This window comes from Arachis stenosperma, chromosome 8 (genome assembly GCF_014773155.1).
Source record: "Arachis stenosperma cultivar V10309 chromosome 8, arast.V10309.gnm1.PFL2, whole genome shotgun sequence".
Classification (NCBI taxonomy): domain Eukaryota; kingdom Viridiplantae; phylum Streptophyta; class Magnoliopsida; order Fabales; family Fabaceae; genus Arachis; species Arachis stenosperma.
The window spans coordinates 48242714-48256358 of record NC_080384.1 but is presented as its reverse complement, the minus strand read 5'-3'; the positions used below and the strand labels follow the sequence as shown (position 1 = coordinate 48256358).

Genomic DNA, 13645 nt, shown 5'->3' with positions numbered 1-13645 from the left:
TATGGTAAAAACTAAATAATTATTATTTATTGTTTTATTCATATAATATTTATAATTATATATTTATTATATTTAATATTACTCAATTATTAAAAATATAAAACAAGGTAAGCCATAATTAAAAACCATGCAACATGTTTTCACTTTTGAATATGAAACTTGGTGAAACTTATTGTAGTCAACCAACTAACATAAACTGCAAGTCCGCAACTGCATGTAAGTTTCTTCTATCATCATTCTATAAATAGCCACACTCACTTTACAAACACACTAACCTCTCTTTCAAGTTTCAACTCTCTCTCTCCCTCTCTTTCTCTCTCTGCAAAAAACCAAGGAAAAAAAAAGCTCAAACATATCTATCACACACACACTTGATCCTTGAACTATGAGACGAATAACAATATCCATTTCTAGAAACTAACACCAGTTTCTTCCAAAGAACTTTTGAGCGACTTGAAGCAGCAACTAACCATCATCAAAACATGGAGAATGATGAACTAAGAGTGGCGAGCGCACGCATAGGAAGCTCAAGTATATGGAGAAGCAGTGGTGCTGTTGATGTGTTCTCAGGCTCTTCGAGGAGAGACGACGATGAAGAACAGCTCAAATGGGCGGCCATCGAGAAGCTTCCAACGTATCTACGCTTAACAAGAGGAATACTAACCGAATCACAAGGCGAATACACTGAGATCGATATCAACAAACTCGGTCCCTTGCAGAGAAAGAATTTGGTAGAGAGGCTAGTCAAGATTGCTGAACAGGACAATGAAAAGTTCTTGTTGAAATTGAGAAGGAGAATCGATAGGTAACAAAAGGAAACATACTAATAAGTCTAACATCATTTAGTTCTTGAAAAAACTAATTGAAATGTGTCAAAAAGATTTATAATGTGGTTGTTGTACTTTTTGAATTGCAGAGTTGGACTTGATATTCCGACAATTGAAGTCCGATTCGAGCATTTGAATGTTGAAGCTGAGGCTCATGTTGGAAGCAGGGCATTGCCAACAAACTTTAACTTCTGCATTAATTTGTTAGAGGTAATTGATCGTACAATGTTATGATCATTTAGATTTTGGATCTTATTAGTCCAAAAAATTATATTTGAAAAAACATAATCAAACTTAGAAGTTAACATTTATTTTGTGCAGACATTAATTTTCTTTCCTCTGTTTTATCTTTTTGAAGGGGTTCCTGAATTCTCTTTGCCTTCTTCCGAGTCGAAAGAAGCCATTCACGGTTCTTCATGATGTTAGTGGAATCATCAAGCCTAGAAGGTGAATACGGACAACAATTCAACAATTCAAATCAGTGATTTTTTTTTTTTTTTTTGAGGAAACTATTTCTCAACATTTTCTTTTGGCTTGTGTAGAATGACACTGCTCTTAGGCCCTCCAAGCTCTGGAAAGACCACGCTGTTGCTGGCACTGGCCGGAAGACTCGGTAAAGATCTTAAGGTAAGGACATGTGATGTGAGGAAATCAAGTTTACCTAAACTTCATGAGTCTAGGTTTACTATTGAGTTTGATTACCTTGGATGTGAGATTAAGCCTCTTTTTTTTAATCAGAAATAGGACTAATAAATTCTTAGATTTGGAGAGAATCCTTCTCATGCTTATTATGATTCAAAGTCTATATCTAATACATTGCAGTTTTCTGGGAGAGTTTCCTACAATGGTCATGGAATGGAGGAATTTGTGCCTCAGAGAACATCAGCTTACATAAGTCAAACTGATCTCCACATAGGGGAACTGACAGTCAGAGAAACGTTGGCCTTTTCAGCAAGGTGTCAAGGGATCGGAATGCGTTACGGTCAGTTTCAGGCCCGCGTTCTCTCATCTTCTACATTCTGTTTGCTCTGTACCAAAATTTCTTTCAAGTAACATGGTCTAAACTTATAAGGATCGTGTCAGTTAAACTTTGGTTAAACTGTTTACAATTTTTGGTAACTTGCAGATATGCTGGCAGAATTATCAAGAAGAGAGAAGGCAGAAAACATTAAGCCAAATCCTGATCTAGATATTTATATGAAGGTTTACAAAGACATAAATTACAATGTTAAATTCTTCAAAATATGATGAAATGGTTGGAATGTAGAAATGAAGATACAAATATTGAAATTTTCAGGCTGCAGCACTGGAAGGCCAAGAAACGAATGTAGTTACAGATTATATAATGAAGGTGAAAAACTAAATTCATCAAAATTTTATATGATTTTTTTTTTCTTTTCTTTTCTTTTCTTTTGAGTTGTTCTGCTCATAATAAATTGCAGATTTTGGGTCTAGAAGTATGTGCTGACACCATGGTAGGGGATGAAATGATTAGGGGTATTTCTGGTGGACAGAAAAAGCGAGTCACAACTGGTAAAACCAGAAATTACATCATCTGTTTAACATTAAATTAAGTCATTTTCTTTTTAGTAATTTTATTTTTCTTTTTCTGGTGGAAAATAAATTATTTAGGTGAGATGCTAGTTGGACCAGCAAGGGCACTTTTCATGGATGAAATATCAACTGGTTTGGATACTTCTACAACATTCCAAATGGTTAATTCTTTGAGACAATCCATTCACATTTTGAATGGAACTGCTGTAATATCTCTTCTCCAACCAGCACCAGAAACTTATGAACTATTTGATGATGTAATTCTCCTATCAGATGGACAAATTGTGTATCAGGGTCCAAGAGAAAATGTTCTTGAGTTCTTTGAATACATGGGATTCAAATGTCCAGAAAGAAAAGGAGTAGCAGATTTCTTGCAAGAGGTAACTTTCGTAACTTTCTAGTTTCTCCAAACACTTCTTGCTCTTTCGTCCCTGTAAAAATAAGAAAAGAAAATGACTAATTTGCCACACTTTTTTCGAATAATAAAGGACAGATTTGTCATTTTGAAATAATGGACTAAGCTCTTTCTGTTAATGTATGTAATAGGTAACATCAAGAAAAGATCAAGAGCAGTACTGGGCAAACAAAGATGAGCCTTATACCTTTATCTCTGTAAGAGAATTTGCAGAAGCATTTCAGTCATTTCACATAGGCCGAAAACTCGGCGACGATCTCGCTACCCCGTTCGACAAGACCAAAGGCCACCCTGCTGTTCTAACCAAGAACAAGTATGGTGTTAGCAAGAAGGAATTGCTAAGAGCTTGTGTTTCAAGAGAATTCTTGCTCATGAAAAGGAACTCCTTTGTCTACATTTTCAAGATGTGGCAAGTAAGTACTATTCAAAGTTATGGTCCTCACTAAAAATATTTGTCAAAATATGGAACAATAACAAATAACCTTATTTTGATACAATTTGTATATAGATATATTGGATTGTTAATGTAACAGTTTTTAAATGATGGTTATTTTAGATAACCTGGGTACAAAGCTTTGATATTCTAAGCTTCATTAATAAGTACTACGGTCAACTAGATAGAAGTTTGATCCTGTTCATTCTTTTCAGTTGATTCTAACAGGACTCATAACAATGACATTGTTCTTGAGAACTGAGATGCATCGGAACACAGTATCTGACGGCGGGATCTACATGGGGGCTTTATTCTTTGTTCTGATTGTGATAATGTTCAATGGATTCTCTGAGTTATCCATGACCATTGCAAAGCTCCCTGTTTTCTACAAGCAAAGGGACCTTCTATTCTATCCTTCTTGGGCATACTCCTTGCCAACATGGATCCTTAAGATTCCTATCACTTTGGTAGAAGTTGGTATTTGGGTTGTCATGACTTACTATGTTATAGGCTTTGATCCAAGTTTTGAAAGGTGAGTAAAGGTCTTTCAAGTAACAATAATAATACTTGAACTCAAAATTTTGTACCCAAATTTTTTAGTTCAACCATAATTATTGTTTTTGTAACATGCATAAACTTGAAAGAGTCATGTTTTTTAAATAGAGTTATCGTCATATTTTGGGCCTACATACCAATAGTATTACACATCTAATATAAAATAGGGTGTGGATTCGTTCCTATACAAGTGAAGTTCATATATCATTCAATACCATATAGATGATATGTTGACAAGGAGAATAATGATTACTATGTTCAACTAACACTACTTTCTGAGATAATTTGGTTTTCATTATGCTCATATAGTTTCTCATGGCAGGTTCATCAAGCAGTATTTTCTGCTAGCTTGCATCAACCAGATGGCCTCTGCACTTTTTCGATTTATGGGGGCAGTTGGGAGGAACCTAATTGTGGCCAACACATTTGGATCATTTGCTTTACTTGCAGTTATGGTCATGGGTGGATTCATCCTATCTAGAGGTGAAACGTTAATTCAGTTAAAGGTTATCAAATTCTCGAGTTAACCGTTAACTCAAACTCCTAAGCTCTAAACTTTGAGTTTATAATAAGTTTATGTCTTCAAATAGAGTGAGAAGTAGTTGGATATTCCTATTCCTCAACTACTAAAATTTTTATTTGTTATATAATTATCAAATATTATAATTGAAAATGAATGGTTGCAGATGTCCTAGTCTCCTAGAATATGCAAGGTAGTTAACAAAGCTTTTTTCCACTAAGTGAGGTCAGCTACATGAATCAAAGACATCATTGCATCGTGTCCATGCTTTGAGATGCGACCTTGTTTTATGTTGGCTGTCATAGGCTAACATAACCCTACATGGATCCAAAAATGTCATTGCGTCGTGGCCTTGCATTAGGATGCGACATTGTTTTATGTTGGCTATCGCAGGCTTAACAACCCTCCTCATTTTTCTGAACATGGGACCAGCTTTATAAAAATAGGCCGAGTTCTCCTAGAATATGAAAATACTATTGGAAGTTGAGTTTACAATTCAAGTTTACTGTTTACCTAATCTTCACAAGTTTAGATGGAATACTGAGTTTGATTGCCTTGACAGAGTTTATTATAAAAAAAAAATACATTTATTTCTCCGTTACCTTGTTTTAAACTCCAAATATCAAAATCTAACACATAACTACTTACATTCTTTTGAATCAGTTGATGTGAGGAAGTGGTGGTTATGGGGCTACTGGATCTCTCCCATGATGTACGGACAGAATGCTATAGCTGTGAATGAATTCCTGGGAAACAGTTGGAAACATGTAAGGAATACAATCAAACCAATGAAACATGCACAAATAATACAAAATGACTAGTGAACAAGTTTGATATGATTTTGATAATTAAGTGAATTTCTTATTGATATTATTGCAGGTTCCACCTAATTCAACAGAACCATTAGGTGTTAAGGTCTTAAAAGCACGTGGAATATTCCCTGAAGCACATTGGTATTGGATTGGAGTTGGAGCTTCCATTGGATACATGTTACTCTTCAATTTGCTTTTCCCTTTGGCCTTGCATTTTCTTGATCGTAAGTATATTAAATTCAACTGGGGAGCCAACTTTTTACGGCTAATATCAGCCAACATTTTTTACTTGTAAATTCTAAACTCTAAATCCTAAATTTTAAAATTTATATGCTAAATTCTAACCCTAGACCCTAAATTCTTCAAAAATTAAGGTTAAAAGAAATAATTTTACAATAAAGAGAAAAAGTTGGCTAATGTTAATTATTTAAAAGTTAGTTACCAATACTTTTTAGAAATTTATTTGGAGGAGACATACAAAAAAAAAAAGGCAAAATACCTTTATTCTATCTTTGAGTATCAGTTCTGAATTTCTGATACCTTAGCAAAAAGTAGTAAACTATGCACTAAAACGAGCCGTGTATCCAACCCTACACCAGCTTTCTAGTAACTATGATCTTTATACATGCATGCGCTACCTTCAAATATGTGAAACTGTAGCACTTCTCTAAGAGTTGAATCATTATGCTGCAGCATTTGGCAAACCACAAGCATTGATATCAGAAGAAGCTTTAGCTGAAAGGAATTCTGTTAGGAATGATCACATCATTGAACTTTCTTCTGGAAGGAATGGAGCTTCTGGTTGTTCACAAGTTACACTAGCTTATGTTTCATATTCTTAGCTTCACACATGTTCATTGTGTAATATTATAAGTGTGATTTTCAATTCAGATAAAAGTAATGGAAGAAGTGTGTCATCAAGAACCTTGTCTGCAAGAGTTGGTGCTATTAATGGAACTGATCGCAACAGAAAGCGTGGGATGGTTCTTCCTTTCACACCTCTTTCTATCACTTTTGATGAAATCAGATATACATTAGACATGCCACAGGTAAAAATAACTGATTTCATAAAACATCTTTCAAGTGCTGGATCAAACAACACATGTAAATGAATACTGGTTTCGGTTTATGCTTGCAGGAAATGAAGGCCCAAGGCATAGTTGAAGATAAACTTGAACTGTTGAAGGGTATTAGTGGAGCTTTTAGACCAGGAGTTCTAACAGCTCTAATGGGTGTAAGTGGAGCTGGTAAAACCACTCTAATGGATGTGTTATCTGGGAGGAAAACTGCAGGATATATTCAAGGCCAAATCACCATATCAGGGTACCCTAAGAAGCAAGAAACATTCGCTCGCATATCCGGATATTGTGAACAAACTGACATACACTCTCCTCATGTCACAGTCTATGAGTCACTTGTTTATTCTGCATGGCTAAGGTTACCTCCTGAGGTTGATTCTTCCACAAGAGAGGTAAAGTTCGATGTACTATTTTTCCTCTCTTGGGTTTCTTCAAATGGAATTTTCCTGTAAAATGTTTTTCTTATTATTACTTTTTGTCTTAGATCTAGTATTTGTTGGATCCTATTCTTGAGGCATTATAGCGATGTTTTCTCCATTCATTTCATACTCGAATAGATTGACATATTTTTTCATCTTAAAAAATGTCCTATCTCAGTTTAGGTTCTTACAATTCTTATTCATTGATTGTAGATGTTCATTGAGGAAGTTATGGAGCTAGTAGAGCTGAATTCATTGAAAGATGCATTGGTTGGATTACCTGGAGTGAATGGTCTGTCCACAGAGCAGCGCAAGAGGCTAACTATTGCAGTCGAACTGGTTGCAAATCCATCAATAATATTCATGGATGAACCTACCTCTGGCCTTGATGCCAGGGCTGCTGCTATAGTTATGAGGACAGTGAGGAACACAGTCAACACAGGCCGAACCGTGGTGTGCACAATCCACCAGCCTAGCATTGATATATTTGATGCTTTCGATGAGGTTAGAGATCGATTCTTCTTTTTCTGACTCGATAATGCTTTGCTAAATTCAAGCGTTTTAATATTTTTTCCGTTTTATTACAGTTACTTCTCTTGAAGCGTGGAGGTGAAGAGATATATGTGGGGCCATTAGGCCGCCATTCTTCTCACCTTATCAGTTACTTTGAGGTCAGCAACTAGCTCTTAAGTGGTAATTAGTATTAAATGTTTCTTGTTTTATCAGTCACTTTATTAATCAAACAAAGCTATGCATGCTATATAGGGAATTAATGGAGTGCCAAAGATCAAGAATGGTTATAATCCTGCAACTTGGATGTTGGAGGTTACTTCAGAAGCACAAGAGGAAGCTCTAGGAATTAACTTTGCTGAACTATACAAGAATTCTGATCTATACAGGTAAGGAACAACTTGAATTCAAAGAAAAGGCATAGGAGCAATAATGAAAAACTTGATTTTGATTCAAATGTTTTACAAGAATAATTATAGTGTGCAAATATCGTAATACTAGTAAGTTTGATGCATTCGTTTGACATCATTATCCAAACACATTCATTCTTTCATATAACCATTCAAGTAGTAGATATGACAACTAGTCTTTTTTTTATTGATATGTCAATATATGATTGAATATCTTTGTAAAACTATTTTACACCATATTTTAATGACAAAGCTGCTCTTTTGTACAATTTTTACTGTCAATATGCTTTTCTCTGGTTGACTGATATTTTCCACAATCACATTCAGGGGAAACAAGGCACTGATAAGTGAACTAAGTACACCCCCATCAGCTTCTAAGGACTTATACTTCACTACAAAGTACTCACAGTCGTTCATAACCCAATGTAAGGCTTGTCTTTGGAAACAAAACTTATCATATTGGAGAAACCCTCCATACAGTGCAGTGAGATTCTTATTCACAACATTTATCGCCTTGCTGTTTGGGACAATTTTTTGGGATATTGGCTCCAAAAGGTACTAACGTGCAACCATTAATGTCCTTTATTTTCCTTTTCATCACCTTAATTTAGTTACATGTTTTGAATCTTGATTTCTTGAATGTAGGAAAAGAGCACAAGATGTATTTAACGCCATGGGATCCATGTATGCTGCAGTACTCTTCATTGGGGTACAAAATGCTACCTCCGTTCAACCTGTTGTGGCCATTGAGAGAACAGTCTTTTACAGAGAAAGAGCTGCTGGGATGTACTCAGCTTTGCCATATGCATTTGGACAGGTATGCATAAAGTTTCCCAGTTAACGCATAGGATTATATTTAATAAGTCTTTCAGGACAGAAAATATAGAGATATTGAGATAAACAAAATAAAGACAAGACAAAGAATTTATATCTGTTCATGTCTAAATTGGTTTGTGCCTTGTATTTGTATTACTTACTCCCTTCACTCTAAGACAATGGAAACTCTAAGTCTAATGAAATTTTAACCAATTTAGCACATTTGAAAATCCTACAGGTTGCCATTGAGATCCCGTACATATTGCTACAGACCCTGGTATATGGTGTTATAGTGTATGCCATGATTGGGTTTGAGTGGACAGCTATGAAGTTCTTTTGGTATCTGTTCTTCATGTTCTTTACATTTTTATACTTCACCTTATATGGGATGATGGCTGTTGGTGCTACCCCAGATCACCATGTTGCTGGCATAGTTTCTTTTGGGTTCTACTTGATATGGAACCTTTTCTCAGGATTTGTCATTCCTAGAACTGTAAGCTACCATTATCCCTTGTGCTTTCACTTTAATATTTTAGAAAATGCTACTCGTATGATAGTTTAGAAAATATTTGAAGAAATACATAGGTGCAAAATGGAGTTTATCAAATTGTCAATCATGCTTGACAGAATTGCGTACATTTACACATTTTTTTTAACAACTAAAAAGAAACTAATTGATTATTAAATTGATTTTTCAAATAGAGTTGATCACTTAGATATATAAGATAAATATTAATTTTTTTATGAATTGTTTTATTAATAAAGTGATCTTTAGATGTCAATTCAATTTAAACTTTATACATAAATGGTTATCCATCAAAGTGAAACCGTCTCTCTATACTGAGTCCGGTTTCATTCCATCAATTATTTTCAATGCAAAGCGCAATTCAAAAAATACTCCATTGAAGTTGTTACACCTTAACATGCATGACTATTCGGTGATTTCCCAAAAAAGGCACAAATAACATCATTCCTCACATTTGCCAAACTTTTGAAATTTACAGAGAATGCCAGTGTGGTGGAGATGGTACTTTTGGATTTGTCCTGTGTCATGGACCATGTATGGATTAGTCACTTCACAGTTTGGTGATGTAACTGAACGCATAGACACTGGAGAAACTGTGGGAGATTTTGTAAAGAGCTATTTTGGATATAGAGATGATTTCATTGGTATAGCTGCTGCTGTTGTTGTTGGCTTCGCATTGCTCTTTGGATTTACCTTTGCCTTTTCAATTAAGGCATTTAATTTCCAAAAGAGATGAAAACATTTTTATATATACATTTGTACAGAATTTAATTAATAATGGAATTGAAAGCAGTGGAATACTCGTAAATGGTTGTATATTGGTCACACTGAATTTGTTGAGGACGTTTTGTTGTGGAAGAGGCAAGTGTCTATCTAGCTCTAGAGCTTCATTGACCGAAGCAATTCACAGTCCTTGGAAAATTTACGAACAGTTAACCTTTTTTTTCTGGCGAGTTTCATTGTGAGGCTTCTGGAAATGGGTTGCTGAAAATATGTTCAATGTGGGAACTTTTTTAGTTCTTTTAACGTAAGATATGGAAAATGGTCAACGATAAAGTGTTAAGAGTGAACTTTTTCTTCCTTTTCTTTTTTCCTTTCTTTAAGTTGGATAAAACTTTGAACGTAAGATTCTAGAAACTGGATTTGTGAAAGTGAATAGGAAGCATTGGAAAGAAAAGAAATGAAGATGAAAATTTTGAATTCGAAGACACAGAAGGGAAAGTGTTTGGGGTTAACATTAGCAACTAGCAAGGGAGTTTGGTCGTTTTTAAAAAGTTTTTTTTTTGTCTTGGTTTTTAAAGTTTAAACTTTGTGGTATGTTTCTCAAATTACATGTTGGGGTTAATGGTAATGCTGCATGTGGAACATGCATTTGAGAAATGAATTATTTTCCTTTCTACTTGTGCCTAAAAAGTAAAAACTATACAATAATTTTAGTTTTTTTTTTAATATATAAATGCCCGAGAAAGCTCAATTCAAGAACAAACCATACTTGATTAAATATGAACAAATCATACCGAAAAAAAAAAAAAAAAACAGAAACGAGAATCAAATCACTTGAATTAACCCAACCAACCTAGAGTCAAGTTATCACTTTTTAAATGAGTCCAAACTTAAGATTTTAATTGTTAAGGGATCCACTGCGGTTATATACCTAAGATTTTTACAATATAAAACTTAAGCAAATATACATTCACTTTTACTTCCCATACACTCATGAAAGCTAATGTTAATGGAAATAGTTATGATCTAAGATGGTAGAAAGGAAAAGTATAGGTAACCAATAATATTGGTGAACAATGTGAATAATAGATGATATTTATTTTATTAGGTGTGTGTATGGTTATTTTAATATTAACATTTAGGTGAGTAATTTGGAGGTAGTGTGTTTTTATTTTATTGGTGGTTGTTCATGTTGTTTAAAAAAGTCATTGGTTTTGGTCACTTAGCATAACTCTTGTAGAAAATAAAAATGGGAGTCACTCAGATAAAGATGCTGAAAACGTCTTTTTCTAAAGATATTTTTTAATAATTAAAATTTAACACATATAATCGATTAAATCGTGTTATTTTTATCAAAATTAGGCTAGACAAATTAATTTGACCGAAAAATGGTGAATCAAATCTTGAACTGATCTAAATTAATATTATTTTTTATAGAAAATAACTACAATACCCTATTATAAAAAATGACTAAAATACTTCTATTATATATATTAAATTTAAAAATCCTAAATTTTAGTCTTTTATTTTTTTATCCTAGGGTTAGGATTTAAAATTTTTTAAATATATATATATATATATATATATATATATATATATATATATATAATAAGAGTATTTTAATCATTTTCTATAATAAGGGTATTATAGTTATTTTTTATAAAAAATAATATTAATTTAGACTAGTTCAAAATTTGATTCAACATTTTTTCGATTAAATCAATTTGTCTAGCCTAATTTTGACAAAAATAATATGATTTAATCGATTATATATGTTAAATTTTAATTACTGAAAACATCTTTAAAAAAAGACGTTTTATGCGTCTTTATTTGAATGGCTCCTAATAAAAATACATCGGTTAGTATAACTATCTTTCCCGTTTCAAAAGTACAACCGAGTGAAGACCACCAAATTGTATGGTTTAAAAAAACCTCAAAGACAGAGAGTAATCATTACCCCACTCTTTCGATCTCTTTTCTCTTGCTACCACTAACACTAACTTAGGATGTGTTTGTCAACCACGTTGAAAAGGATAAAAGTGCGTTGAAATTCTTTGAACGCTGCTTCTTGATGTTTGGCAACCTTTTTTGTTTAAACGCAGAAGTGATTTTGCAATCTAAAAGCGCGTTTACTTAAAAGCAAAAAATTGTTACTTCTGCGTTCACTTCAACGTGCGTTAGCCTTTGATGAACGTTATTGGTTTTTTTGCAAAAGAATTTTTAAATTTGTTTCAAGTCATTTCAAATATTTTAATTTTTTTTTTCAATTTTTAGTACTCCTTTTTATATTTTGAATTTTTTTATTAAATTTGTTATTGTAATTTTATTATAATATAAATTATTGATTTTATTAAAAATGACAAAATAAATAAAAAATTGATCATACATCATAATAGAATCATAAGTAATAAAATTTTACAGTTCAAAATAATACTAAATAAAAGAATATTGAGAGTACTAAAAAAATTATAGAATATTTTTTGTTTGACATTGTAAAATTTATTATTGTAATTTTTGTTCACTGTTTATTATTCTAATTTGTTATAATATGTATTATTGTTCCTATTGAAAATGATAATTTAAATAAAAAAGTAATCATAAATAATAATAAAAATATAGTAAAAAGTTAGAACCCAAAATAGTAAACAAAATAAGATTATTGAGAGTACTCATAAAGAATATTAAAATATGTTATTTTATATATTATTTTTAATTTAAAAAATATATATTAATTTTTATTATAATAGTAAAAAATTATAACAAATTAAAATAGAGTTTTAAAAAAATATTATATAAAAAATATACTAAAAGAAATATAAAAAAGATTAAATATACTAAAAAATAACATTATAATTTAATATTATATTTTTTAGTAATTAACTAATTATCTATATAAAAGTGATTTTAACTAATATTATTCAAACAATTTTATTTTATCAAAATCAATTTTAGTATAGAATTTCTAAACATAAATCATGTTGGCTCAAACTCACTTCTATCTAAAATCAATTTTACAAAATCACTTTCATTCAAACTTTAGTTTGACCAACTCTAATCCAAACACACACTTATTCGTTGAGTGCGCAATAGAATGGGATTATCACACTCAAATATCACCCCAGTATTACTGTTTCTCATATGGCAATTCGGATATACACTTACAACCACATTTCCACTGCTACTAGACATTTTGGCTTATTTTTTGAAAAAAAAAAAAAAACAGAAGAGAAGAAGAGGTGAAATGTTTGTGGAGAATACAAAGGGTTGCACATCTTTTTATAGCTGCTAAAAAATTTGTCATATTATATCTCGTTTACAATATAAACGTTATAACTTATCTCTTATCTCGTTTACAGTGTAAACAAAATAAGATTACACGTATCTTGTTTATACTGTAAACGAAATATGCATGTCTCCCACATTTTACCATATCTCGTTTATAGTGTAAATATATCTGTAAACAAGATACGTACGTACAATTTTATTTCATTTATACTCTTAAGTCTAAATGAGATAAGAGATAGGATAGATTTTTATAAAAATACTACAAATTGTATATTTTGGTTAATAAAATATCTTTTATTTATTAAAAAATCCTAAAATTTAAGATGAAATTTTTTTTTAAAGAATTGGTTGAAGAAAGTTAATTTTATAGTATTATTCTATTCTAGAAAAACTTGTTAGCTAATTTCTTATAATTATTTTCGTTGTTTGTAAAAATAATCCCATTTTACAAAATTTGAGTTGGCCAAGTTTCAAATAAAATTTGTATGACAAAACTAATATAATAAAGAGAAACCAATTCAATATGATTTTCCCCAAAATTTCTTATGAATTTTAGTTTTTTCTTAAAGCTTGTATTAATATTTCTTGTACATTTAAATACATACATGTCATCAAGCCTAACAAATAAGTCATTATATAGGTAGTGTTTGGTTACTGTAGAAAGATATGAACACAGTAATACATATTTTTTGTTTAATTTGGTGAAACATAAAAATTTGATGGACACTAAATGATTTAAATGAACATAAATATTAAATACA

At 31.8% G+C, this 13645-nt stretch overlaps 1 protein-coding gene across 1 annotated transcript; it reads left to right on the top strand.

The window, feature by feature from the left end:
* Window positions 1-264: 264 nt before the first annotated feature.
* On the top strand, window positions 265-9684 carry LOC130944867 (pleiotropic drug resistance protein 1-like). Its single transcript, XM_057873438.1, has 24 exons — window positions 265-805; window positions 917-1037; window positions 1186-1274; window positions 1370-1454; window positions 1650-1809; window positions 1954-2030; window positions 2125-2178; window positions 2270-2360; window positions 2460-2761; window positions 2928-3209; window positions 3445-3761; window positions 4107-4267; window positions 4968-5071; window positions 5184-5340; window positions 5810-5917; window positions 6008-6165; window positions 6255-6587; window positions 6828-7118; window positions 7202-7285; window positions 7380-7513; window positions 7862-8089; window positions 8180-8351; window positions 8589-8843; window positions 9355-9684. Exons 1-24 carry the CDS (start codon window positions 483-485, stop codon window positions 9610-9612), a joined length of 4344 nt encoding a protein of 1447 aa, XP_057729421.1. The 5' UTR covers window positions 265-482; the 3' UTR covers window positions 9613-9684.
* The last annotated feature ends 3961 nt before the right edge of the window (window positions 9685-13645 follow it).